The sequence below is a fragment of the Equus quagga genome, chromosome 6 (genome assembly GCF_021613505.1).
Source record: "Equus quagga isolate Etosha38 chromosome 6, UCLA_HA_Equagga_1.0, whole genome shotgun sequence".
Taxonomy (NCBI): domain Eukaryota; kingdom Metazoa; phylum Chordata; class Mammalia; order Perissodactyla; family Equidae; genus Equus; species Equus quagga.
In genome coordinates, this window is record NC_060272.1 from 11,042,385 (window position 1) to 11,069,672 (window position 27,288).

At 38.8% G+C, this 27,288-nt stretch overlaps 1 protein-coding gene across 6 annotated transcripts; it reads right to left on the bottom strand.

The window, feature by feature from the left end:
• Window positions 1–27,036, bottom strand: LOC124240683 (protein-lysine methyltransferase METTL21E). 6 transcript variants are annotated; one of them, XM_046663815.1, is made up of 7 exons: window positions 26,688–27,036; window positions 25,622–25,701; window positions 24,764–24,787; window positions 11,458–11,624; window positions 10,615–10,732; window positions 8,284–8,381; window positions 1–220 (listed from the first exon to the last, which is right to left on the bottom strand). In XM_046663815.1, exons 2-7 carry the CDS (start codon window positions 25,689–25,691, stop codon window positions 200–202), a joined length of 498 nt encoding a protein of 165 aa, XP_046519771.1. In that variant the 5' UTR covers window positions 25,692–25,701; window positions 26,688–27,036; the 3' UTR covers window positions 1–199. The 6 variants fall into 6 exon arrangements, with proteins under 6 accessions (XP_046519771.1, XP_046519770.1, XP_046519765.1 ...); XM_046663814.1 differs by having other exon boundaries at window positions 1–223; window positions 8,105–8,381; XM_046663809.1 differs by lacking the exon at window positions 1–220 and having other exon boundaries at window positions 7,694–8,381.
• Window positions 27,037–27,288: the final 252 nt, after the last annotated feature.

A 27,288-nucleotide genomic window follows, 5' to 3' on the forward strand; every position in this document is an offset into this window, starting at 1 on the left:
TTTTATCCTGGGAGCTTTTGGGGAATGGTACTCAAATCCTTCGCTTCTCACCGAGTTGGTTGAAGCCTAAGATGGAATCAAAGCCAGTGTTTAATCCGAGGTAGATGATAGCACATCCGAGCTGAGATTTCCTGAGACGGTGGCTTCCCCTTCTTCCCTTCATCAGACTCCACATTCAGTCATTTGCTGAGTAGAGACGTCAGTCATCAGGCTTCAGGTTCTGCTGGTCAATGTAAACATCCACCAGGAATACACACAATAAAAAGACGACCAGAGAGAAACTCATCCTGTGATTCTTTTGCTTTAATAACCTTGAGGTTTTTCTCCCTAGAGTTTCCATCCCTATCATCCTCCCTTTGAAGTTGTAACTGCCAAGGGAGGCCATTTCCCACCAGAAGTCTTACATACATTACTTTCCCTTCTCTGGACTCTAGGACATTCCATGGCTACTCTGGCTCACATCGCTCTCCAGTGGCAGTTGGCACAGTCCCCTGAGCTTTGTCCTCACATGACAGCCTCTGACAGCCTGCCCTCCTCTGACATCATGGAAGCGCCCTGAGCTGCCCACGCCCGCATCGGCTTACATCTTGTCACCTGTCAAGGCCTCCAGCCAGGGTTTGAGGCTTACTGGGCAATATCAACTTCCCAGAATCGAGGTGCCTGCCATCGGATGAACCTCAGGCTGAGGGACGCCAAAGGCCATTTCCACTGAGCCAAGCACTTTGCTGCAGAGATGCTGGTGTGCTTCCAGTCTCCCCCAAGGGTCCCTTTGCCTTTTTCCTTGGCTTCGGAAGACTAGGCTGCCTGAGTCAGTACTGCCCTGGCCTTGAAAGATGGCTGAGAGGTGGTTTCCGGGAACCAGGGTGCTCACATCAGCCCGGGGCTTACCTCTGTGCTGATGCAGTGAGCTTACCACCTAGTAACAGGCCTGTAAACACTAGCATCGTTGACAGATCCCATGATGTTCTAAAGTTCAACCCCGCCTCCTTGGCCTTTTCTGCGTCCTACACTTCCGTCACTTCATTCTGCCTGAGCCATATTTCAAGAAAAAGAATAACTTCTGCTTCCACCTCAGCACCTTCGTTGTACAAGAGGGTCTTTTTTGACCCCAACATTAGCTGTTCTAAATCACTACATGTCTTTAATTAATCTAATATTTGTCCAATATTCTTTGCAAAGAAAAATTTATGTATTTGCTGGATATATATATACATTTATAAAATCATACTCTTCATGATATATTGTGAAAAGGAGTTCATCTTATGCAGGTACATCTCAACAGTGTCCCACTTATGCTAATTTGTGCTCAGGAAGTAAATAAAGGCAATATTCACTAAACTGATTGCTCTGAATTAGCTAGAATAAAATTCAAATTCAGGATTTTTTTGCAGGGCTGAGCGGCAAGCGGACACAAGGCACGAGGTGGTACCCTGAAAAGAGCAAGAGTTTTGGTGCCATAGAGACCGAGGGTCCCAGCCCAGCCCACACACATGTGTTTTGTAACGGTGGAGAAGTTGCTTACCCCCACTGAGCCTCATTTTCTTCCTGTGTAATCTGAGCTAATACATTGAGGGTTGCCGAGAGGATTCAGTGAGATGCTATGTGTGAAATCTCTAAAATAGGGCTGAAACAGTGAGTATTCCATAATTGGAGTTATTATCGCAGGAAGGGTTAATAGAAGCTACAATTTTTCCAGCGAGTAGTTCAAATAGGTCACTCTCATCCGTCTCTAAAGTTTCGCACATGCTATTCCTTCTGCCCAGAATGTGACCCCTCTCTCCTCTTTCCACCTCCTCTGCCCAGCTACAGGTTACTGCTCCCCTGGTTGTGGGTCAGTTCCCCTCCCATCAGGACATCTAACACTGCTTTGTAACCATGTCTCTTTCCCTCTCCGTGCGTTGATTCTCTGCGTCTGCCTACGTGCCCTGAACCCTGAGTCTCCAGGAGGACTGCTCCCTCTGCCTTGTTCACTGTGTGTCTGCAGCCTCTGCTTGGCATATTGTGGGGTTTCAGTAAATATTGAATGAACGAATGACAGCCATTAGATGGCTTTCCAGAGAAGAAAAAATAAAATCCAAGGAAAGTAAAAGGTAGTTGCATTAGTTGCTTTGCAGTCTTATAATTGCCTTAAGCCTCCTAGAATTACCTTCAAAAAAATATGAAATCAGTTCCCAACGGCTCTAGCACCTTGCTCCCCCCACACCAAGAATGCGGGACATTCTTATTGTATATTGTATCCTATTATAATAATGAATAATTATTAAAGTAATTATAATCTTATTATAATTATTCCTCAACTCTTTTTTCAATATGTGATCATGAAATGTGTTTATCATGTTTGACAGCCTTCTAATTCTTAAACTGACTACCTATTAATCACAGACATCCTAAGAAAGGAGGAAATCCTTAGTTAGAAAAGTGTTAATAATTTACTAGTTGCAGACTGTACTTTTACCTCTGAACGCCAGGTGGGTAGAAAACATCACTCATGTTTTTTAATCTAAAAATTTCTTACATGTTTATGGCCTGTTCTTTGGGCTTATTTATGATGGTTTGTGACAAAGAGACAACCTTTGCCATTATGATTTATGTTCTTCCAACAAAGGAAACACAGAAAGAGATAAGAAACCCAAATTAAATCGTGACACAAAAAAATCCAGTGAGGGTAAGGAGCTGATTTATAATTTAAAATTACAACAAAGAAGAGTAGAGCTGCATAGACTGTGGACAATGAAAATATGGGAGTTCTCAAAACCTAAACTACAAAATCTAGCATTTACCAAATAACTAATTTTCGGAAGCCTGTGTCCTATATTTGTGGCATTGTGAAATAACACCTAACTATTAAAATATTTTTTAAATGCCCTGTTTTAATCTTATTCAGCTTGTGCTTTTGTTTAGAAAACCAAACAATATTTTTTGGTATGATAAAGTGTTAGTGGTTGGCAGCATATATCCAATATTCTTCTATTTTTTTCTATTAATGCTATTTATCACAAAATTGACCTGGACATCTGTTTTCATTTTTACTGATGCTTTTAAATTCCTTGATGGTTGAGTGCCAATTCTGAAACCTGATTGGATTTCAGGGAAAGACAATTGCCTTAGAAACAAAGAAATTGAGAGAATTGAGAGGAAAAACCCCTACTTTTGAACTTTCCCAGTGAAAACGCTGTTCAGGATAGCAGCTAAAGGTTAGTTCAACAGAATAGGCCATCGGTGGTGAGGGCCCAGCAATCTGAATACTACGCAGCTACACACAGTCAGAGGAAACGCTAATATCCAGCCCAGAACTCTTAATAAAAGGAGTTAATATGACCAGAGAACTAATTGCTGCTAACCAAGGCCACCTAAGACACAACTGTCCCATTAATACGACCACATAATTATAGAGGTTAGAATTATATACTGTCTATGATTTCATGTGGAAGCAGGAAGCAGAGCAAATATTGAAGTTGAGCTTGCAGGCAATATTCTAGACTGAATTTCATACCACAAACTCAAAACTGCCAAAACTTGTATGTGGAAATCATCTGTGAACTATCTCCAGGCTTCATAAAGAAGATATAAAGAACTGGGTCCACAAACAAACACACTCACGAGTATCTATGGTTTTAAAACTTTGCTTTGCCCATAACCCCCGACATTTTGTGAAAATATTTGCCTGCTTTTTTCCCAATTTTGTTTCTTACTATTGCCTTATAATTTCGTGAAAAAAATGCAGATATTTGACAATTTTTACTTCCTCCACATACAGATTTCTATGAAAACTAAGTTAAAACGGAGTTGAAAGAAGAGGCACAATATATTAATTTTCCTCTAAGCTTATCGATAGACTTACTTATCTGATTTCCTTAAAGTTGACTTTAATTCTTTTATGTCTAGAACCCAGGGTCCCCAGCTTCTTTTCAAAATTTGTACATGCATATCTTTTCCTGTCTTAAAATCATACCCAGTGGACACATTTTACTTTGAAAGGATATTCAGAAATTATTTATTTGCTTACATGCCAATGGCACTGCTTAAAACAAGTGGGACATGGTCTCCGTCTATACAGACCAGGCATCCACAGAGAACACCAAGCTCCTGGGATGTGAGGAGTTAGAGGAAAAAAAGGAACATTCCATCCTGTTATGTTTCCTCATTTTTTTTCTTCCACAATAATGAGTTGACACTACTGGCTCCAAATCTGTTAGGAAGTTACGCAATACCACAGTTCTTTATCCAAAAAAGAGAACGGGATATAAATATGGAATGAAGACCAATTTTTTTAAATTCTAGTGTACAAAAATTGTTACCAATGAACTAGGATAGATCAGTAAGTGCTAAGACAGGAGATTTGGTGCAGTACTTAGTCTCCTAAAGGCAGTTGAAAAGGTCTGAGGCACAAAAACTCTTGTGGCTACGTGTACGTCACATATAACTTTTAAGCTGCAGAGTTACCACTAGCAAGTTGGTGTGTCTACTACGGAGCAATAACTATTCTGTGATCACTTCTAGTCAAACCTTGACAATCAGTACATTTATTCTATCAGAAACCTGGAACATCACTGCAAGAATCGGACTGAGATTTTCAGTAAGATAGTTCAACTTGTCAAAAAAAAAGCCAGGTAAAGGCTTTATAAAGACAGTATAATGCCCTTGGATTAAAGTTAACAAATCAATTCCTAGACATAAAAGAAAAATTGTAAGATAGAAAAAGTCTACTCAAATTATATCTTTTGAAATTAAATTATCATAGAATTGAATTGAATTGAAAGGTGTGAAGAAACTGCAGCAAAAGATCGTAGTAGACAAGCACACAGAATGAAGTGAGGCAGGAGAGGCATGTGTTGGAGGGGCTAAAACCTGCAAGTGAGTGCTATGAAAAGACTAAGACAACGGCTATTGAACATTGTGTTTGAAGACTGATACGTAGAGGCAGGGGAACTCTTAGGAACCGGATGGCTGGTTTGGTCCTCACACTGTCTTAAAAGAAGGACACTTTATCTACTCTACCTACAAATAACTTAGTAGTGGTATTCAAACGTTTTTTAGCAGAAGAGTCCTCTTTTTCCACTTGTTAACTCAAGATTCCTGCTGCTGTACCTAAAACACTCTTAGGAGCCTCTGAGGCAGCTTTGAGAGAACTTGGAACTCTACTGACCACGGGGGCAGTAAATTCATATCTTTCAGAGTCAACAGATACAACTTTGCGAGGGGGCTCAGAAAAAATCTCCTCATGTTGGCCAGCCTCAGGGCTCAGTCCTTATTTTATTCTCTGTGTATTCACTCTTGCTCCGTGAATGAGCTTTACAAACCATCGCTAAGCTGAGGGCTCTAACTTCACGTCCAGGAGCTCAGAACAAACACTTCAGAGTCGGCCTTCCCTCACACTCATGTTCAATATGGCAGGAAGGTCTGTTGGCTGTCGCTTCCAAACACGTCTAGAAATAACCACTTCCCCCACCTCCAGGGTACGTTCCCCTCTACAGGCTGCCATCCTCTCTTGCCTGGATGGCTGCCACAGCCTCCCAACTGCTCCCTTTGCCCCTTCATGGTATTCTCAAAACATTAGCCAGAGTGGTCCTTACATGAAGTGATATTATTTCACTCCTCTCCTTCAAACCATCCAGTGATTCTCCATTTCACGGGAGGAAACGCCAAAGTTCTTTCAATGGCCTTAAAGGTTGTGGGGGACACTGCGATTTGCTGCCCAGATTCCCTTCAGAATGACTTGATACCTGGCGGCTAGGAGTGCTGCTGTCACATGGCCCTCAGCTGTCAACATTTCAGGGGTTGCCTCAGCCAAAAGACAGTCACCTCACCCAAGGTCACAGAGCCTTCCCAGGGCCAGCGACTGAGTGTCATGGGGTTATCAAGGCCCAGACATCTAGCCCCAAGCCAGGGTGATGCTGAAAGGCCACTCCAGGTCCAGCGCTCCATGGGGCAGGGGTGGGGGGGGATGGAGTTAGCTGAGGCCGCAGTTGGGCCTGCATTGCACCTTGACGTCTACTTCTGTCCTACTCCCTTCCACTCCTTTCCACAGGTCTTAATCCCCATGGCACTCACTAACAAATGACCTGCACACCAAATTCCACCTCAGAGTCTGCTTCCAGAGAACCCAGCCCGCACCATGGTCTGACACAATCTAGTCCTGCTCCAGCCTCTCTGACGCCACATCCGACCCGTCTCCCCTGCTCCCCCTGGCTCCAAGCACACTGGCTTTGATGTTTCTTCCAGAGGACTGGCAGACTCCTGCCTGAACGTCCTTGCAGGGCTGTGCCTTCTGCCTGGAACACACTTGCCCAGATATCTGCACTGCTCCTTCCCTCACCTCTTTCCAGCTTTGCTTCAATGTCACCTTCTAAAGGAGCCTACCCTGACCCCCCAGTTAAGGCAGGAAATAAGAGAAGAAGATTTAAAGGGGAGACATTTCTCCTCTTTTCCTAATGTATTTGCTTATCTTTCTGGGTATAGATTTCATTTTGAAGAAATGACTTCACTCGTCTAAGAACGAGTTTGGAAATTACTGTTTTAAATACATGAAGGCTCTACAGTGGGAAGGAACAGGCTCTGGATTCACAGACCTGGGCCCGGGTGCCCCAGGGCTGCCAGTCTGCAGCTGCATGGCCTGAGGCAACTCACTCCACCCCTCTCCACCTCAGCTTATTTGTGAAGTAGGGATAACGATATTACTTAGACTTCTTAGAATGGTTGTGAGGATTAAATGACTTTACCTGCCTATCAGGCTGTGAGAACCATACAGGGCCGAGTGAATATTGGGAATTATTGAGAGATGGTCCTATGAACCACACGTGGCAAAAAATCCAGGAGGAGCATACTTGCATCCTGGCTTACAGGTCAGGGTCCTAGGAAATAATCTTTTCAGCTCTGCTCAACCCTGAATAGACTGAGAAACTCCAGCAAAGCAGAAAGAGCTGGGCTTAACAGAGCAAGCATCAGCCTGAGGGCACAGTAACAGCCTAACAAACATCACTGGGGACACTGAAGAGCAGTGACCAACCAAAACAGTCTTGTTACATGGTACAAAATTATAATTTTTTTCTCTCCTCGCACTCACTTTAATTACTTCAGACTTTATTCTAATCTCTAAGGCCCATGTGAAAAAATCACATAGGATTTCAAATATCTAGCTCTAAATAGGCATCATAAAAGCTTTAAACTTTAAAACCAGTCATATGTCTGGTTATTTGAGATTAGAAGCCTAAATCTTTTCATGTGTGTTTTCAACCCAAATTTTTTATGTTTATTTCTGTTTCTGTGATATAGAATAACTGTACTTGGCTTACAAATAAAACAATAACTCCTCCAAAATCTCAACTATTTTTATGCTTGCTTCCACTCATTTTTCATTTACTAGAGTGAACATCCTTGCCCATAACCTCAAATCCACAAGCTTGATTGATTTCAGAGGCTGTGCTGGAGGCCCACCCTGCCAAGCAGAGATGACAGACCACCTACAAGCTGGCACTAACAATGACCACATTCATCTAACATTTATCATTACATTATGTATCTGCCCTTTCAGATTTATTTGTAGATCTCACTATTGCCCATTTCTTTATTTCTAAGGAGAGAATCATATAAGCTAGTGTTATAAACAATAAGAATGTTCATTTTAGAGATATCATTATTAAAAACCACCATTTTACAGTTATACATTAAAAATAACAATAAGCATACCCTTTATTTAAATGATCATAATAATAAATGGTGCTATAGAGGGATAAGGAAAATATAAGGACACTGTCCTAACCAATGACCACATAGCATGGCTGTGTCATCCTCTAGACCCATGTGCTATATCTGGGAAAATCCCTGTCTAGGGTGTGGCAAATGTGTGTGTGAGGGGTGGGGGTGGTGCGTGTGTCTCCCCTTGGGAAAGTCAGTGCTATGTCAGATTATCCAGGGTCTTTCTTAAAGTAATAATCTACTAGAAATTGCCTTAGCCTTCCAGGCCCTGCTTTGAGGATATCCTGCGCTCCTCGGGTTTTTCTTCATAGCTTTATACAACTTAATATTCAGACTAGGGAAACTAGAAATCTCCTCTAGATCAAACAACTCCTTAAATCTATCTACAAATTTATTTTCTTTCTCCAACCTGAATTTCATGACCCAGAATATGATGGTAGTTTCTTTGCACAGATGGTCAAAGGTAATGAGGAGTTCCTCCAGGAAAGGATGAGCATAGACAACGTCAGCTGCCAGGATATAGTCAAAATTGTTGGAAGACCTGGGGAAGTTCTTGTCTAAAGCTACACCCCAGGAGAGTTCTTTAACCTGAGGCAAATGCTTGCATTTCATTTTGGTGTTTCGGGAAATATTATATTGCAGGTTTCCAAGTAATTCAGGTAAATCTGTGGCAGTCACATGTGCACCTGTGAAACAAAGGACAGTAGGAAAAGTAACCCTCATGGGATAAAGTAAAGCAATCAGGTTTCAAGCCAACACGCATTTGCAATTCTGCACAATTGCTAGCCCTAAGGAAAAGACCGGTCAGTACACACAGGACGGAAATCCCTTTCAAAATGGATGCTAAGGCAGCTTTATGCTGCCCCTTAAAAATAATTAGATTCCCATGGCACTTTTGCACTCCATTGCATTTTTCTGTTCTACTGGTTTTTTGTTTTGTTATTGTTGCTATTGTTATCTTCTATTTACCTACTATATGCTAGGAGAAAAATAATCAAGAGAAAGGGAAATTCAAAATATTTGGTACCCTCGTTGGGACAATCAGAAGTCATGATTGAAAGATGAACAGGTTCTTCTCTAAAAGAATTCTGAGCCCAAGTCATGTGAGACAAAATGAGTGTATATAACACCCCGGGCATCTTATCATCATACAGGAAGTGCTCAAGCGTGAGAAGTTGAGGGAGAAAAAAAACATTTTCAATGGCATTACATTGGAAGTATCATGACATCCATGTTTATGCCCAAGTTTTCAGTTTGACTCCATTATAATAGTGTAAATCTTCCCATCAAAAGCTGTTTAAAACCTAGCCACAACATGTATATAGTGCTCATCCAGCCAAAGTTCACAGATGCAGGACAGAATGCTCAGACAAAGATATAAATAATTTCTGAATTAAAAGTGAATAGTGATGGTCATTTTCAGGAAGAAATTGGAAGGAGCAAAATTGTAGTACCCAATAACCAGTAAAATTTGTCCCTTAAAGTGAATTTTGAGCAGCAGCAGAGCCTGAAGATAATATGTAAATAAATCTAGGATTGGCCAATTCCACATCATCAGACAAAAACAGACTTGGGGAAGGAATGGGAAAGCAGAACCGGAAGAGACCAGCCCAGACGAGTTTAGAGCCCATTCCTTAACCACAATGGCAAGTTTCTCTGGCCATGGATTGTACTTTGTGGAAAACATTAAAATGAGAGGGAAATATGCATATCATTGGTAGAATCACAGAAATATGAACCTTCCTCTTTTAGTGTGGGTGTCTTATCATTTTCAACAAATCTTTCTAAAATCCCAAGACAAAGAATACCTACATGGCCATAGTGAATATAAACTATCTGACTAGTGACATCTTTGCGTCTAGAGAGGTAAACACCACCACTTTTACAATACTGACTAAACAAAGCTCCCATCTTTTGATATTTGTTTCAAGTTATACAAGCAAATCAAAAGTATTAATTCTTTTTAATGAAACAAATAATTTCCCAAAACACAAACTCTGCTCCTAGACCAGGAAGCCTTCAGGTATAAACCAATAGTGCCTGACTGTCTCCAGACTAAGCAGAACGGTGACTTTGGAAACCAATATCACGACAGAGCAATTTCTTTAAAAAATATGTGGGAAGGATTTTAAGGGTTGTATTTCTCCAGGTTTTAGAAAGTTCTAAATTGCTAAGTCTTGCATTCCTCTCAAGATTTTAGAGTGGCAGGTGTGGACTTCTGAAGATCAAGGAAATCAAGACAGATTTGGGTAGCACATCGGAGAAGGCAGCTAAATTAAATGAATGAAATACATAACAACAACAAAAAGACTGAACTGGAGCAGGCTCAGGCATACATGGAGACCATCACACATTTAGTTGGAAAACAAGATGCTACTGAGAGAACAAGGGATCATAAAAGAAGAAAAGAAATGAACTGAAAAAAATAAATTCAAGGGTGAACACCTAAAATTAGAAGCAGATGTGGCTTCGATATGATTTCTAATACTCCTTCTCTAGTCTAACAGTGCTTTTTCATAAAAGCATAAGACTTCAAAACCCAAAAGGAACATACAGCTACTTGAGAACATTGCAATAGGGCTAAATTTTAAATAAAGAACATCAGAGTCAGCAGCAGTAGATTCTGCCTATGCCTAGTATTTCACACACCTCCTCTAACAGCCAGGACGCTTAAATGCACCTCCAATTAGAACACACTGCGACTTAGCACTCCAGGAGGAGAATTAATACATCTTCACAGAAAATTCTGAAAGAAACCAGTAAGGTGACTTTAAAATTGGTAAAGTTTCTTAGAGAAGCCCAGTCAAACAATTAAGGAATTAAAAATAGGCCCAGGTCATAGTAAACTGGATAGTAAAACAGCTAATGATATTTGATATTAAATTATCTGACCCCATTCAATCAAAAATACCTACTTACCAAGTAAACTTGCCACAATGGAGACCAGCCCTGTTCCAGCTCCAATTTCAATCACATTTTTGTCAACCATATTATACTGTTTTACATTCGTTTCCAGAAAATAGCATAGAACAAGAGCCTATGAAAGTTTAAAAAAAGGAGAAAGTGGTGCTTGGCAAATAATAACAGAAAGTAAAATTAAACTCTATTAGATAAATATCTCACTAATGTTATGACGTGTGTGTGCACCTGTGAGGATACATGTGTATACATACAGATCACTACAGAAAATTATCAACAGAAATACATCCTCTGTTAGGTTCAACATCTAAGCTAGAAAAAGTCCCTGGGGCTTGTTGGGAAGAAAACATAACTAAAAATATGGAGTCCAGTTGCTTAGATTTGATTATCTTTAAAGAAAGCAAGTTAATAATAATAGTTATTTCAAAGATGTATGCGGAATTGGGGCTGATTGTGGTGGGGGGGTCTACACCCTTTGTGGGACAATTGTAAAGGAGTAGTGGGCTTTCATATTTTGTGTGTTGAGACTGGTACAGATTTCGTTCTAACTCTTTAACTCAAATGGAGTCAGTTAAATGGGAAATAAAAATGTTTACTAATCTAAACTCTTACAGTCACAAAAACCTGAAGGTATAAACAACACTCTTTACTAACCCTACAGGTCAGAAATAGAATTAATTGGTGGAAGTATTTTCCCAATTTCATGATTTCTAAATCTTAGTGTTGTTTGAGGTCACAAAATAGAACTGTGGAACTTATTTTCTTCTTCCAAATAGTACATAATAATAAGCAATATTGGCTGAAAAATCATTGAAATGTAGAAAATTTTGTATAAAATTATACCGATGGCCAAACAACAGCACCGTAACAATCCACGGCTTCCGTAATCCGAATCTCATGACCGACAAAATGAAACCCCTCCCAGGAAGTGGTGGTTATTAAAGTTGGAGCAAAACATCTTGCCGTGATCTCCGCAACCACTTTCTTGTCATCGTCATTTTCTCTGTTCTCTGAAAGGAAAAGAAAAAGGCAATGGTTGTGGTTATGTTAGTAAAAGTATGAAAAAGAAGAACCTAACGCAAGTGCAGGATTCTTACCTATTCTAAGGTACTTTTGAATATTCATTGACTTTAGGTGCAATGCAATAGTAAGGGAAACTATTTGAAAATAACTCACATTATAAGCTAACATTTCATATATCAGGACAGCAACATCTTTCTGATTTTCACTGAAGTTGACATCATCACTATTCATTTCTGCAATGTGACATGAAACAAATGCTAGTTGATATACTTTCTTAAAAGCAATATATTTTAAGGGCTACCAATCTACTCATCTAGAACAAGAGAAAGGATTGGCAATGGAATATAAGATTTCAACTTTCATATTGGCTATGTAGTGCAATTCCAGTTATTTCAATAATGTATAGTAGTACATCCTTTATGACCTGCCTTTATTCAGATAAAAGATATTTAATACCACCCAACAATGCTCTTGTATTATTTTATTATTACTTATTTTTATATTATTATTTTGGGGCAACTTGTTATTATAATATAAAATATATTATATATTTGGGGCAACTCATGGCATCTTAACATCTGCAACACTGTGTAACATTTAAGCAATATTAACTACCGAGTACTGAGCACATGCTTAATATGCCAGACCATGTTAAATGCATTATATATGATACTTCATGTAATTTCTGCAACAAATCTTGTGAATTAGACATTCTTATTTGCACTTTTATGGATAACAAAACTAAGACTCAGAGAGCTTTATTAACTTGACCAAGCTCATACAACTTGTAAACGGAGCCAAAATTTGAGCTCCTATTTCATTTGTTCCAAAGGACTCTCTCTAAACTGTTAAAAAGCTATGATGTAATTTTTTAAAAACAAATCGTCTCTAAGAATTTACAAACTACTTATGGAGCAAGATATACATCTCTTTCTAAGCCTCCATTTCCTTATTTGTAAAATGTGAAACAGAAGAACCTACATCAAATAGTGGTGGGAGATTTAAATAAGATAATGTATGTAAAGTGCTTAGCATCTTGTCTATAATTACATACAGCTCAATAAATAATAATAATCATTACAACTATAATAATAATTATTATTATTGTAAGTGTTATTATATTTTGGTCATGAAACTGAATGATAAGACGAGATCACAGTGTAATTGGAATGTTGGATTGTGTGGTACAGATTTGAAAGTTCTTGAGTTAAATAAAGAAGAGTAAATCACTGTGGTGAAGGTTATCAGGGATGGCTTCATAAAGGAAGTGTCTTAGGTTTAAGCTTTAATCTAAAATAAGATTTGCACTGATAGAGAAACTTCATTTCTTGTACTGATCCTTAAAACCCACTGATCCTTCAAGTCTTCTCTCTGCTCTTCGCATCTTCCACCACCCCAACATTAATGAAAGCAGCTTAGTTCTCCTCAGAAGAGACGACAGAAAATAAAGACCGAACTTCAAGTATAAGGAAGGAATAGTGTTACAAAAGCCAAGAAAAGGAAAAAATAGTTTACAATTCATTAAAAAGAGGAAGAGATGAGACAGCAAAGATTCATTTTTAAAACTTAAGCCAGAAGAACCTTTGTTCCTTGTTTATTCCATTTACTTACTCAACAAAACTGTACTGAAGGCTTGCTCTGTACCAGGCTCAGCACCACATGAGTGCCAGATGATGGGAAGACAGCAGTTGGCCAGACAGACATGGTCCCTGCCCTCAGGAAAACTAGAGCTGCATAGACACAATTTATCTGAACTTAATACAGGTGGTATCTCATGACATCCCCAGGAGGAAACTCTGGATTGGATGCTAGTTAGTTTTCCACCATGCCCCCAAAGCACTTGGCTTTGACACCCACCTGGATAAACCTTTCTAATAAATGGTGTATTCTCAGCTTTGCCCTGATCAACATTTTTGTTATTGGTTTTTCTGATTATCTTAAGAGTGTGATCAAATTTTCATATGATATGATTTTGATGGGGAATTTTACTAGATAACTAAATGTGATACAAAATATCTTGATGGGCTATTCCAGTGGATTGGACTTAACAATATGATACGTAATAAAGACAAGAGTAAAGGCCACATTCAGGCTGCACTATTTTTGGAGAGGGAAAGACGTATAGATTTAATTGGCTGCAAGCTCAATACAAGTCAAAAGTATAAGCAACTATAAAAAAAGCTATTACACCCAGGTCATATCAACAATACAATTTCTAAAACGAGGGAGATAAAGGCTCCATTCTAGTTAATTGTGGTCAGGTCATACTTGTACCCCTGTGTTCAGCTTGAAAAGCCCCACGTTAGAAGGGTATTAAGAAACTGGAGCACCTAGGAGGTGAGAAATCTTGAAGCCATACAAGGACAGTTTGTGGAGATCAGCATTTTCAACACAACGAAGAAGCGACCTGAGGGAACACAAGAATTTTTGTAAATTTGAAGGACTGGTGAACAGAAGAGATAAAAATGTGTGTGTGGGTGTGCATGTGTGTGTTCCCAGAATGTAGAATCTGAAACCACGGGGAAAAGTTACAGTAAGGTGGATTTTTAATATTTTTCTTAAAATCACACCGTTTCAAAAATGCAATGGTTTGCCTCAGAAAGCAGTAAGCAATTAATCACCAGAAGTTATCAAACAGAAACCAGATGACTACTCTTTCAGGATCTTAGGGAAACATCAGAATTGATGTTTGGTCTAACTGGACTAGGGCCACTGTACAACTGAATTTCTATGAGTCAATGAAATAACTACATGCCATCATATAAAGAAGAGTATGATAGAGATCCAGCACGCTAAGAAAATGTAGGAAAGAAAGTATCTGAAAGCAGATGAAAGGAAGCCAGTAGCAAGAGAGAGAGATATCAGACTTGGGAAGGGGAGTGAATGAATAGGGGTAAGATTTGTCAGTAGGCAGAAAAGACGTGTTCCAAAGGACAGGCTAAGGAATTCATTCATTTATTCAACAAACATTAATTGAGCATTCACTATAGTCTACATGCTGTCTAGTGACCGGGAATAAAAAGATTCAAAGATACATTCCTTGTGCTGGTGAAGCTTACAGATGTGCAGAGAGAGACATGCGAATGGAAGATCACAGTGTTATACAACAATTGCCAAAATGAGGGTGAAAGGAAAGCCCAATGAAACACAGAAAAAGGAACCCCATGTCAGCCTGTGGAATTCATAGAAAAGTTCACAGAGAGGGTATCTTTAAGCAGAGATCTGAAAGATAACAAGGGTACAGTGGAGGAAAAGAAAGTCCAAGACAAGGACAAGCACTTGCATAAGTGTGGGTCCATGAAAGAATGTGACATGAGAGAATATGTAGTATATTCTATGTTATTTATTATATTCTGTGTGTTTTTGTTATATATAACAGTATATAGTATACACTAGTATAATATAAAATACATAATACATATATAATGCTATATAGTTCAGTCGTTGGAGGTGAGTGACAGATGAGACTAAGCATCACTTACATGTGATACTGAGGAGTTTCAGTTTCCTGTTGTAGGTAATGGAGGTGCCAATGAAGAACTCTAAGCAGGAAAGCGACACGGGTGGATTTGGTAGCGATGTGGAGAACTGACTGGAGGAAATATCATGTAATAATTAAGAGAATGAGTCATTCATTTACTCAACAAACACTGCCTAAGGGCCTACTATGCCATCATTGGCCTGGGTGCCTGAGGTACAGTAATGAACAAGACAGACAGTATCTTTGCTATTATGTAGCTTATATTCTAGCAAACAAAAATGGTTTCAGAGCGTTGTCAAGGCTGTGAAGGAATTAAATAGTGATGCAATGGAGAGTGACTGGTGAGGGCTTGGTGAGGCAAGATCTTTCTGAAAAGGTAGTGTTGAACTGAGATGTATATGATAAGGAAGAGACAATTATGCGAAGAGGCTCCAAAAGGAGAAACAATGACTACCAAGGCTTTCCCTCTAAGAAGTCTGGGTGCAAATCACAACTCTGCCCCTTGACAAGCAAGATGCTTAACCACTCTGAACTTCAGTTTTCTTAAGTTTAAACCAATGATAATAATATTACCCAGACTTCATAGAGTTATTAGAATGATTACATGACATAATCATAAAAAGCAGTGATGAAATTTTTACTATAAAGTAAGAACTCAATGGTGATCAGTAGTGATAGTCATGATCATTGTTGCTGTTGTTGCCACCATCATCATCATCATTCAGGCCAGAAGCTAGAATTCCAGTTATAAAATTTACCAGTCATAATCCAGGTGAGAACAAAGGTACCTGACTTAATACAATAGAGATGGAGAAGAGGAGACAAAACCAAAGGTGTTAGGATGCAAAACCAGTAGGACTTCATGAGTAACAGAACAAAGGAGAAAACTCAGATAATTGTGGAGTCCATGTATATACACTGTGTATGCACTGAAGCGACAGCTAAATTGTAGGTTAGAGATATGTACTACAGAAAGGTTACATCATTGTGAACTAAGCAAGTAAGACTGTCACTCCAAAGAAAGGACTGGAAGCTAAGGATGAAGACGGCATCTTTGAACAGCCCCAGTTGGGGAGTGGTCAGGGAACACATGAAACCACATATTAAAACACTCTGGCTCCTTTTCCCATGTTCTTCTCCTTTTCTAGACTCCTTACTAGCTGCCCCTTACAAGAGAAGGAAAGCTGTTCATCTTATTGGGCCATGTTTTTTCCAAGTAGGAGGGGTGGCTGTGCCTTAAAAGTTCAGCCCGCATGTGACTGCTGAGCTAGGCAAAGTCCAGCCTCAGAGAGAACTTGACCAACGAAAGTACGTAGGGCTGCAGTTCTTGATTTCTCATGCAGAACAGAATCATCACTTACATCCAGAGCACATAACTTTAAAAGTCTGCCATTCTAAACATGTATTTCAAAATTGTTATACACGCCTCAGGCTGAAATTACATTCAGCAATCCCAACTTCACACTTACCAGTTTGAAATACTTTTCCATACAAGATATAAAAGATGATATGAATAAATGGGAAGAGACTCTATACACCTAAATGGGGTAGCAATACTATAAAGATATCATATATTCAATACAATTTCAATCATAATTCCAAGTAGATTTTTTGAGAAACCTGATATACTCGCTCCAAAATTTATATGGAAGAGTAAACATCCATGAAAAGTCAACTTTGCAAAAGAAGAACAAGGAGGGGAGGGATTTGCTCTATTAGATATTTACATATACCACAAAGCCACCATAACAAAAACAGTATGGTATTGGTGCAAGAGATAAGGACCAATAGGCAAAACAGGGACCTCAGAGAGAGACCAGCATACATAGAGGGGATGGCTAAGCTGGCACATTATATGGAGAAAAATAAAACTGGACCTCTATGCAACATCTTTTATAAAGGTGGATTGAAGATGAGTTAAAAACCTAAACGTGAAAGGCAAAAATAAATAAATTTAATATTTAGTAGTAGAGAAGGACATTTTCTGAAATTGGGGAGGAGAAAAACTTCTTAAAACCTGCAATACACAAAAGTGATGAAGATCCTTATATCAAAAGTGAAGATTTCTATTCAATGAAGGACATGATGAACAAGATTAAAAGATGAGAAATGAGAGAAGATATTCTACAATGTCTGAGACCGAAAAGAGACTAATATCTAGAATATACAAGAAATTTGTATGATCCCCAAATTAGCAAGGGAAAAGATAGAAACTACATTTAGAAATGAGCAAAGAATATAAACTGGCAGATTACAGAAGCAGCCAAAAAAAGCCACAAAACAATATGAGGATGTTCAAACACAGATATACACAAATTAAAACAACAAAGTATCCCTCTATACCCATTCAACTGGCAAAAATTAGAAAGCTGGACAATGCTGAGTGATGGTGGGCTGTGCAGACAGCAGAACCTCAGGTACCACTGGTAAAGATATAGAATGCTGCATTCATTCTGGAAAGTAATCTTACGGTATTTTGTTAAATGAAATATACAAATATCCTATAACCCAGCAATACTGCTCCTGTGTATACAGCACCCCCCAAAAATAATTTCTACACAAGTCCTTAAATGCATATGTATGAAAATATGTATCACAACATTGGTGGTGGTGGTGATTGTCGTGGGGAGAAGCAATCTGACATCCATTACTAGGGCAATGTGGTAGGTAAATGCCTTGGAGCACCATGCTACAGTTCAAAGCCCAGACTAGATCTATGCATAGCAACATGGATACTACAGGGTAGAAAAAAACTATACAGTCATGCGCCACATAACAATGTTTTGGTCAACAACAGACCACATATACAACAGTGGTCCCATATGATAGTACCATTAGCCTAGGTGTGTAGCAGGCTATACCATGTAGGTTTGTGTAAGTACACTCTATGATGTTTGCACATTGATGAAATCCTCTAACGGTGCATTTCTCAGAATGTATCCCAGTCGCTAAGCAATGCATGACTGTATAATGATATCTATAATATGATATCAATTATTTAAATTAAAACACTGCACACAAAACTGTATGTGCTTTATGAAAACACATATGAACAGAAGGATAAACATCAAACACAGTAAAATGGTTACCAAGAGGAAGCAGGAAATGGAAAGGAAGTAGGAAACGGGTAAAAGAGGAATGAATAAATGAATGAATGAAATAGACAGATATACAGACAGCAGCTGCACCTTTCATGATGAGAGTGCACCATGACCTGATGGGTATGATTCAATCACAACTCTTTCCTAAGATCCAAAAATAAGTAAATAAACAAACAATAAATAGAAGTATTTCCAATAAATTTCGGGGAAGTACAAAATTTTTCATTCTAGTCTCCACAGAAGACAAGTTCCTCGTAGGAAATTTTTAAAAAGTTAAGGGGTTGGCCCCATGGCCGAGTGGTTAAGTTCACACACTCCTCTTTGGTGGCCCAGGTTTTCACCAGTTCAGATCCTGGGTGCGGACATGGCATGGCTCATCAGGCCATGTTGAGGCAGCATCCCACATAACACAACCAGAGGCACTCACAGCTAGAATATACAACTATATACCAGGGGGCTTTGGAGAGAAGAAGAAGAAAAGAAAAAAAAAAAGTTGAAAACCTTAACATTTTCCAAACTTGCAATTATTCAGACTTTTAAAACAGATGTAACACTCAAAAATAAATGTCATAGAATCCTAGAAGGTCAAGATGGAAAATCCCTTGGATGCCTTCTAGTTTAACTTTGCACTTAGTTTGGGAACCTCATGTTCATGTTGGGCATAAATTACATGCCCCACTTGTTCAATCTCTTTCCAATGAGGGTGAATGAGCTACTTCACAAGGTGCCCATTCTGCAATTAGAAAATTTGATTACTGAAAATTCCTCCTAATTCCAAAATCTGACACCAGCAATTTTTTAAATCTATTATTCCTAAAAGTAAGCTTGCAGATGAGCAACATTTCATTTTTAAAACATGTCCCAATATTTTAAGAAAGGGGGAAATATGCAAAAAAAAATAAAGAGTCCAGTACCAGTCTTAAAAATTCTGGACTCAAGAGTAAGCGAAGACCTCAAGACACTTTCAAATTTCTCCATAGCATTGAGGCAAGAATGGGAGCAAGAGGGTCTTGAGTCCCTGAGTCCTAAAGGAAGATGTTGCCAGACTCTGTCCCATGAGCTCCAATAATATCATTCCCTAGTATTCGGGGAGTACAATGGCAAGATGGAGGTAGATTAAGTTTGCCATTGTTGAAAACTCCCCTTGGAGGCCACAATCCTAGCAGGGACTTTCAGCCAATCTGACTTCCTGTCTTAAATTCTGTGATCCCTTAATAGAGTCCTGCTTAAGATTCAGATAGAACCAAGTATTCCCAAAAAGAACTCCAACTCCACTACACACTGTAGGAAGGGCCCAATCTACCACCCGACTCTATCACCACCACAAACACTGAGCCTTGGCAGAGATGCAGAGGAAACAGAGATGAAAAACTGATATTCTCCAGCAAGAGCCACCTCTTCTAATATTTTTCACTGTATTTCTCCTTAAACAATGGTGTGCATTCATATTCAGGAAGAGCTCAGAGAACCAAATAATACTGGTAATATGTTTGACTTGAACTTTAACTTTCATTTCACTATATTCAATTGCCTTTCTAAGATGGGGGCTGGGGAGGGGGCAACATGTGCTGTGGAAGTTCTGTAGGGAAAAGCAGAGAACCTTAATTGCTTCCTTGACCTTTAGCTGAAGGTGCCCTCTTGGGCCTCCTCGCTTACCCCTTGTAAATGCAACACTTCTTTGACAAGTCACCTAGGTATCAGCGATTAATAAACGTTAGAGTACACTAAATCCCAGGAGCATCTCCTAAAGTTCCAATCTTTGACATAAAAACTTTGCCAACGAATATTTACTGCTACAAACTGACATCTCTGGCTTTGTACTTTCTTTTAAAGGTTAGTTGACCAGATTAGTGCTGTTGCCCTAATAACTGTGATGATAGTTGTATCATAAATGATTCCTGCTTTTTGACTGGCCTTCTAAATGAACAGAGCTAGTCATTTTTTTAAGAATGATGATATCTTTATCTTTATTAGGAAATAAGATTTAAAAATATATACATGAGTATGTAATTATTAAAATTATATAAAAAGCTATTACAATTAAAAATTATATTAGGTTTAGCCCTATCACCACTGATTTCATGGTTGATGACAAGAACCTCTGAACTGAAATCTAATGGAAGGAGCTGCGCGATTGTAAGGGCATCCGTGAAGCAGCCTTGTAACAAAAGGGAGAAAGAAATCTATGTTCCAAACATAAGGTACAAAGAATGCGTCCCTCAAAGTGCGTGCTTCGTGATTGGTTGAACAAAGGCTGAATCTTGAGAAGATCAGTGAATTAGTAGACTTTGGTATTTAGTTACGATTTGAAGAACAATTCCCTCCAAAAATTAACAGCATTATTATACAATGGAATTCTAATTTACATTTCTGAAGAATAATTTTTCCACACATAATCTCTCCTCGTTATCTAACACTTAGGCCCCAGGACAAATAACTAAAACCGAGTAATGTTACACAAAATGTTGAATCTTGGCTTCCCTACATGAAAGCAGAAAACTTCCGAGATCTGTATCTTTAGATAAAAGCTATCTACTGTAATCTTAGAGTATTATTTTATTAATGAGTTTAATATTGAAACATAAATATTAAAACAGATTGTAAATAAAACATAATCAAGACAGTATTACAATTATGTTGCTATCTTGGGCTTATCTATTTTAATGCTTTTTGATACAAAAAAAGTCTCAGCACCATTTTCCTACTATTAAATCTTTGCTGATGGTGAATATAATCTACCAAGTGCTCTCGTTCTCCTGAGAACTACAGGAGTTTCAAGTATGAAGTGAAAATTAGCAAGATTCTGCCACATTATGATGATGATTTTCTTAAGAGAAAAATTCAACAGTGAATTGACTTCTGAGGCTGGATTGCAGTAACTCTTCAAAAATAGAGGCTCTGTCTATATTCTTCTCTTTTATACTTCAAAGGTCAATAACAACAATAATAAATGGAAGGGTCAGATCACAGAAATACACCAAAAAAAAAATTCTTTAATAGCTATGACAAGTGAATTTAAGCTTCCATTTGAGGGCTGTCATGAAAACCTGTCAGCAAAATTTAAAGTAAAAACCCCTCTACTAAATGAAAGAGGCTGTCATTCAACTGAATCTTCTGTTCAAAGAAGAATGTCATGTGCTTCTTAGAAATACCTAGAGATTTAAAAAAAAAAAAAAAGATGTCAAAGATATTTTCAGATTAGTAAATGGTCACAGGCTAACCTAAAAGATAGAATTCTGAGCGCCTCAGCAATGTCAAGGTCTTGGGCCCTTATGTTGAAACTAATTCCTGAAAAGATTTCACAAATATTTTTTGCTGAAGTTCTGCTTAATTTCAAGAATATACAGAGGCTGTAACTTTAATCAGGTGGATAAATGATGCTACACTTACAGAAGAAAGAAAATTCATCTTTTGCTGAGACTGCTCAGGATGCAAGTGAGGAAAAAAAAAGAACTAAAATTAGTTGTACTCAAAATTTGCTACTGGGATCATAGTGGGGTACAGACACCTAAACAAATGCCAATGGTGTGTGATAAATGCAATAAAAGAAATATAATGCTATGGGAAGCACCATTGGTTGGTCAAAGCAAGAAAAGCATTCTCAAGGAGGAGACATTTGAGCTGAGTTGGAGGGACGAGGAAGGCTACCAGGCAGAGAAGGGAAGAAGTAATGTCAAGGGAGATGAAACATCTGTCAAGGCGTGGAGGCAGGCTCTCGGGGAGCCATCGGAAGATCGGAGGAACTGGTATACAAGGTGCATGTTGGGATGCTGTAGAAAATAAGCTTGAAGAAGCAGGTTGGAATCAGAGCTATGGGCAATGCTGACTTTTGTTCTCTAAGGTGAGGAGAAGCCAATAACGATTGTTAGGACAGGAACTGACACGATCAGATTTGATATTTAAGAACCCGCCTCTGGCAGCAGCAGCTGAAAGCTACAGTAGAAGCTAATTCGAAGACCGTTGCAATAATCTAGACAAAAGATGCAAGAGTCTGAACTAAGGCAGCAGCATGGGGTCTAGGAGCCAAGTATGAATTTGTGAGCTTTTGAAGTAGCGATAGACCTCCCCTCCAGCGCAACAATTGACTTTCAAACTTGACATTCAAATCTGAGTTTTAATGACATCTGAGGCAGATTGTTATCTTTAAGAGTTATTTTTATTCAATATGTGGAAAATATTTTAGTCTTATTTAGCAGATACTTATTCAGGTTACTTTTTAAACCTGTAAAATGCACTGTAAATGATTCTCACATTAGTAATTATATGTGCTATAGCACTCCAACCAGTATATTAAATATATTGCCTCAGACTATAGTTTGATATGTTTCTTAAACAATAATGGAATTACTCAAATAAACTTTCTTCTTCATATATTAAGGCAATATTGCTTATAAAAGTCATATTACCCATTAATCCAACTCTGTAAAGATTTATGAAGATCCTCGTGAAAGATTTTCGTGGACCTAAGTACCACATTATACTTGGTCCTATAAAGAGTCGACCAATGGGTGACCAGAAATACAAGATCATCACTAATGAGCAAAGTTTAAGTCCAGCCAACAGGCCTCAGTTATAGCTAATTTATTCATTCACGCAGTTATTGAGTACCTGGGCACTGTGAATATAAATATAAGTACTATAACAGAGACTTAACTAGTTAACTCGAAACTCGGAGGAGAACGCTCCCTGTCTCAGAAAGCTCAGGAAAGAATGACCTGAGCCTTGATGATTATGAGTTTGTCAGACAAGTAACAGAGGGCAAGACACGCCATACACAGGAAATGACGCGCAAAAGTCCACTGGCAAAAAGACTATCGATCAATTTTCCCATTTGGGAAACTCTGAGAACTAGAATATAGGGTAAGTGGGGGTCATAGCGTGAGATAAAACACAAAACACTTTTTGCTAGAAGTCTTCATTTTATCCCAAGAGAAGAAAGAATAAAACCTGAATCAAGGCAACTAATGCTGCAAACATGCGAAATCTATTAGGAAGCGAAACCAATGGGATATAATGATGAAGGGTGCGAGGAGTGGGGAAAGACTAGGATGATTTTAGTTTTCTGGGTAGCCAGGGAAATGGTGTTGCCATAACCTGAGAGAGAAGACATAGGCAGAGGGGCAAATCTGCAAAGGAAAATTCTTTTTTAATGCCTATTAATCTGTGTTATGACATGCTGCCCACGGAGGTGTGCTGCTCAGATTAAGAGAACATGCTTCAGGGCGCATAGCTGCCCAACAGGGCCAGCTGCTGTCCGTTTGGCTCCTCAGGGCCATGCTTCCCTTGGGGCTGCCTACTAAAGCCAGCCCATTCCCGTTCCATAGAGGACACTCCTCTAGAGGGTGGATTTTGCTGGGGGACTCCCCTCAGCCTGCCTAAGACTTTCTCAGAACTGTGTTGCTGTCTGAGGCTCTTCCTTCCCAAACTGTCCTTGTTTCTCTCCTCTCACAAGTGTCAGACCTGCATTGTGACCTGAGGGTTCTCCCTGCCTACTTCTGTTCCTTCCTTCTTTATCCTCCACAAACATTTACCCCAATAACTCTCTCGCATGTCTAATCCCATTTTGGCATCTGCTTCTTGAAGGAGCCAAGCTAACATAAAACAGTGTGGAAGACGTCAAGTAAGCAGTTGGAGGGGCAGATTTGGGAGTCACTGTGCACAGGAACCACTAAGCCTTGGGTTAAGATGAACCTGCTGCAAGGCTCCAGACCCTGAGGAACACTCCACTATTTTATAACACATTGCTTACAAGAGTGAACAGCTGGAGAGTGGCTGTTGGCAAGAGGTAGGCAACATAAAATACTTGGAATAGTTAATATTGATGAGGTTTTAGACATCTTAGACTATAACATAGCATTAGAAAGCACAGATAGAGCAATTTTTAGTATCTACCATAGTCCTAACTTTAATGTGTGTATAACTAAGTGACATCCCATAATTCTTAGATCTTCAGGCCAGTGTTGAAATAGAAGAACTGGGCTAAAGGTTTGCTCCATCCTTGCCTAGCACAACAAACTAAGCATAAAAGAGTTAGGACAGGAAAAGTCAATATTCTCCAGTACTTGAGAACTGAGCGTTCCTCTGGTTAGTGGAAGTCTTTCCAACAAAACGCCATCTGACTCTGCCCCAACAGCACACACTTAATCCCCTTAGCACTGGGCCTGTGAACATATTTTTAAAGCTTTAATTGGCTATATAGATAATATGGGGTGTGTTTATTCATGTTATAAAATATTTTAATACTAGTTCTGTCTCAACCTTACATTGAACTTCTCTTTCCTTTGTAATTTGCCAAATTATTGTACGCACAGTTGAAACCAAGCATTGTTACTAGAGGTAATGATAATGATGAAATCTTATTCATAAACCACAAAGAAAATGCCTTTTCATTCAAATCATCTAAACGGCTGGATTCTCTAAGTGATTAAAACTTTAAATGTTTAGGTTTGCAAAAATCACTACAGTAAAACCGTTCATGCTTCAGCCTCGGAGGCTGCCAACACTGGGCATACACCCAGCTCTCTTGGCCTGAAGACATACTCACCTAGGTAGAGGACACCTGGTATGCCTAAAAAAGGAAAAAAATAAGACTATAGTCCTTAGAAAACATCCACAGTGTGTAGATAAAGGAGAAATAGAAAGAAAGGGGCCAAGATAATTAAATTTGTTCCTACACCTGTTCTACAAAAACATAGTGATAATTCTTCTAGTGTATGTCACAGTGTTATGTCTGCACTTTTTATCTCAAGACAATGGGGATAGTTGTATAATCTATGCAAAGTCACACTAGGTATTTAAGACGATGTAAAAACGGTAGGTCAATTTCAAATAACTACACTAGTAGTAGAATTCAAACTTAAATTCTCCTTACATTGAGAGGTCAAATTGCATCGTGTCTTCGACTCTAATTAATACATCAGACAAACCATAAACTCGGGCTAGAAATGTTTTTATAGTCTAAAATCATCATCCATGCAAGCATTCATAAAAACTTGTAGTTTTAAATAAAACGATTTTTATCTCTCTTGTAACCTACCTACTTGAAAATAAATAACTTAGAAATCACAATCACGTATTTAGTGTATAGCACTTGGGAAAAAAATTTATTCCACTTTTGCAGATAAAGAAAAACAACTCTAAGTATTAGCAAGTCTATATATTTAATTTATTGCTGTCAAAATTCTCTCTAACATATCAGGACCATACATATAGAGCAGTAGACATTAAACATTATTAGAGATATTTACAAGTTAGCCAACACAAGCCAAGATAGAATATGCAATTGATGAATGTCCCAGCTCTCTTGAAGACATGAGTGAACACTGCAAAGGTAACCATTTATATTCTATTAGTTGCTTCTCAGAATTGGACAAATTCCATAAAGAAACATAAAATAACTTACCTTTTTGAGCTTCTGGATCCATTAAGTGATGAACTAATGGATGGCTATATATTGATGTTTTCTTGATCATTTCTTGAAAACTATGCAAATACGTTAAAATATCAAATGGTGATAATTAATTCAAAGTGTGTCTTAAGTGCTTCTACATTTACCTAATAAAGGCTAACGTCAAATATAGCAGAGAAAGTTATATTAAAATAGCATATATTAATAAATCATGATTTAAGAATGACCATCAAAATGTAATCTATCTAGTACCAATCAAAAATTGAACAAAGGCTTCAGAGTCAAAAATTTTAGAAGCTCCTGGAGAAAGAAAACACATTCTTCACCAAAGACTACCTCAGCTATCACTAAGAAACCATCGTCTTTATATTGACTAGTCAGACAGCAGTCCTAACATTTAAGAGGTGATTAAAACCCTGGAGATAATGGGTTTTGTTCAATGTAATGAAAGCCACGGTATTAATCTGAAATAAAGCTTCCTATATAGCAATAACGTGAAGTTCACTTGTTCCTGTCAGTGTACCGTTCACATGTCCCCAGTGTCAAATTGCCCAGCTGCCAAATGGTCTTTTGAATAGCTTCTACTTTAAAGGATCCATACCATCTTAGCAAACATATTTAAAATGGAAGAAACTAAAGTATTTTATGCCTCTCGAATAGCGCGGATCACGCGAATAAGCTTGAATAAACTGCTATTCCAACTCTGGAAAACAGCGGTTTGCTGTTTCACATGCCAGTTTGGGGTCATATAATAATCTTCACTGTACTGCCTGAATCTATGGAGCACTCCTTTCTTCCAAGGATCCCAAAACACTTTTCATGGCCACCACGTTTTTTGCTTAGTATGCCTCAGTGTTAGAAGTCAAATTATTTTATCTACAGTTTACAAACGAGGAAAATCAAAGGTTAAATTATATCCTTGAGGTCCCACAGCTAAACAATAGCAAAGGTGGTCACACGTTTTGTTTTCAGTTCAGCTTCTCTTCCATTAAATAAACAGTCTTTATTATACATGCCTGCCTGAAGGTCAACATTTATTAAATGTTAAGTCTGGACATACCTAAACGAGTTAGCTGAGTTTCTAGAAGGTGAAAAAGTGTCATCCACAACTTTTGTTCTGCTGCTGAGACCTCGGATAGTGCCTGAAAGGCGAGCACCAAAGCACGCAGTTTACTACTGTACACGCTGGCAGCGAGTGCTCGCAGAAAGGATTAGGATCCTGACAGCTGCAGCTTCAGAGCCTCTGTTATACAACGGAACGCCCGTAAGTGAGGGGGCTGAAGAGCAGCAGGACTATTCCATGTGCGTGTCTCATGAACGGAGATGGAGGCAATGGAGGCAATGGGTGAATATAAACCACTCCTGCAAGTGAGTGAAGACTGTTTGAGCTAAGCGATTCATTTTTTAACTTCAATGCCAAGAGTTATTTAAGAATCCACAGCTATGACGTCCTGTGACACGGAGGTCATGTATTTTTTCATGTCACCCGTCTGGGTACGAACATCGTTTTTAGAATCAACCACACCAGAATGTACGTGAATGTGTCCAGCAGTGCTCTGGATGCAGGAATCAAATGACCAGGATTCCTTCCTACTCAGACTGAACAGGGAGGCTGCGGGGATCTGCCACCTGTGCAACTGCACATGTGCAGGCAGGGTTGC

Coding starts and splice junctions, on each gene's coding strand:
- LOC124240683 (XM_046663809.1), bottom strand. CDS start 25,691: ATGATCAAGAAAACATCAATATATAGCCATCCATTAGTTCATCACTTA. Junction 11,625..24,763: donor ACCAGGTGTCCTCTACCTAG/GTGAGTATGTCT, acceptor TTTTCCTTTCAG/AGAACAGAGAAAATGACGAT. Junction 10,733..11,457: donor GTGCTGTTGTTTGGCCATCG/GTATAATTTTAT, acceptor AAACTTTCATAG/GCTCTTGTTCTATGCTATTT.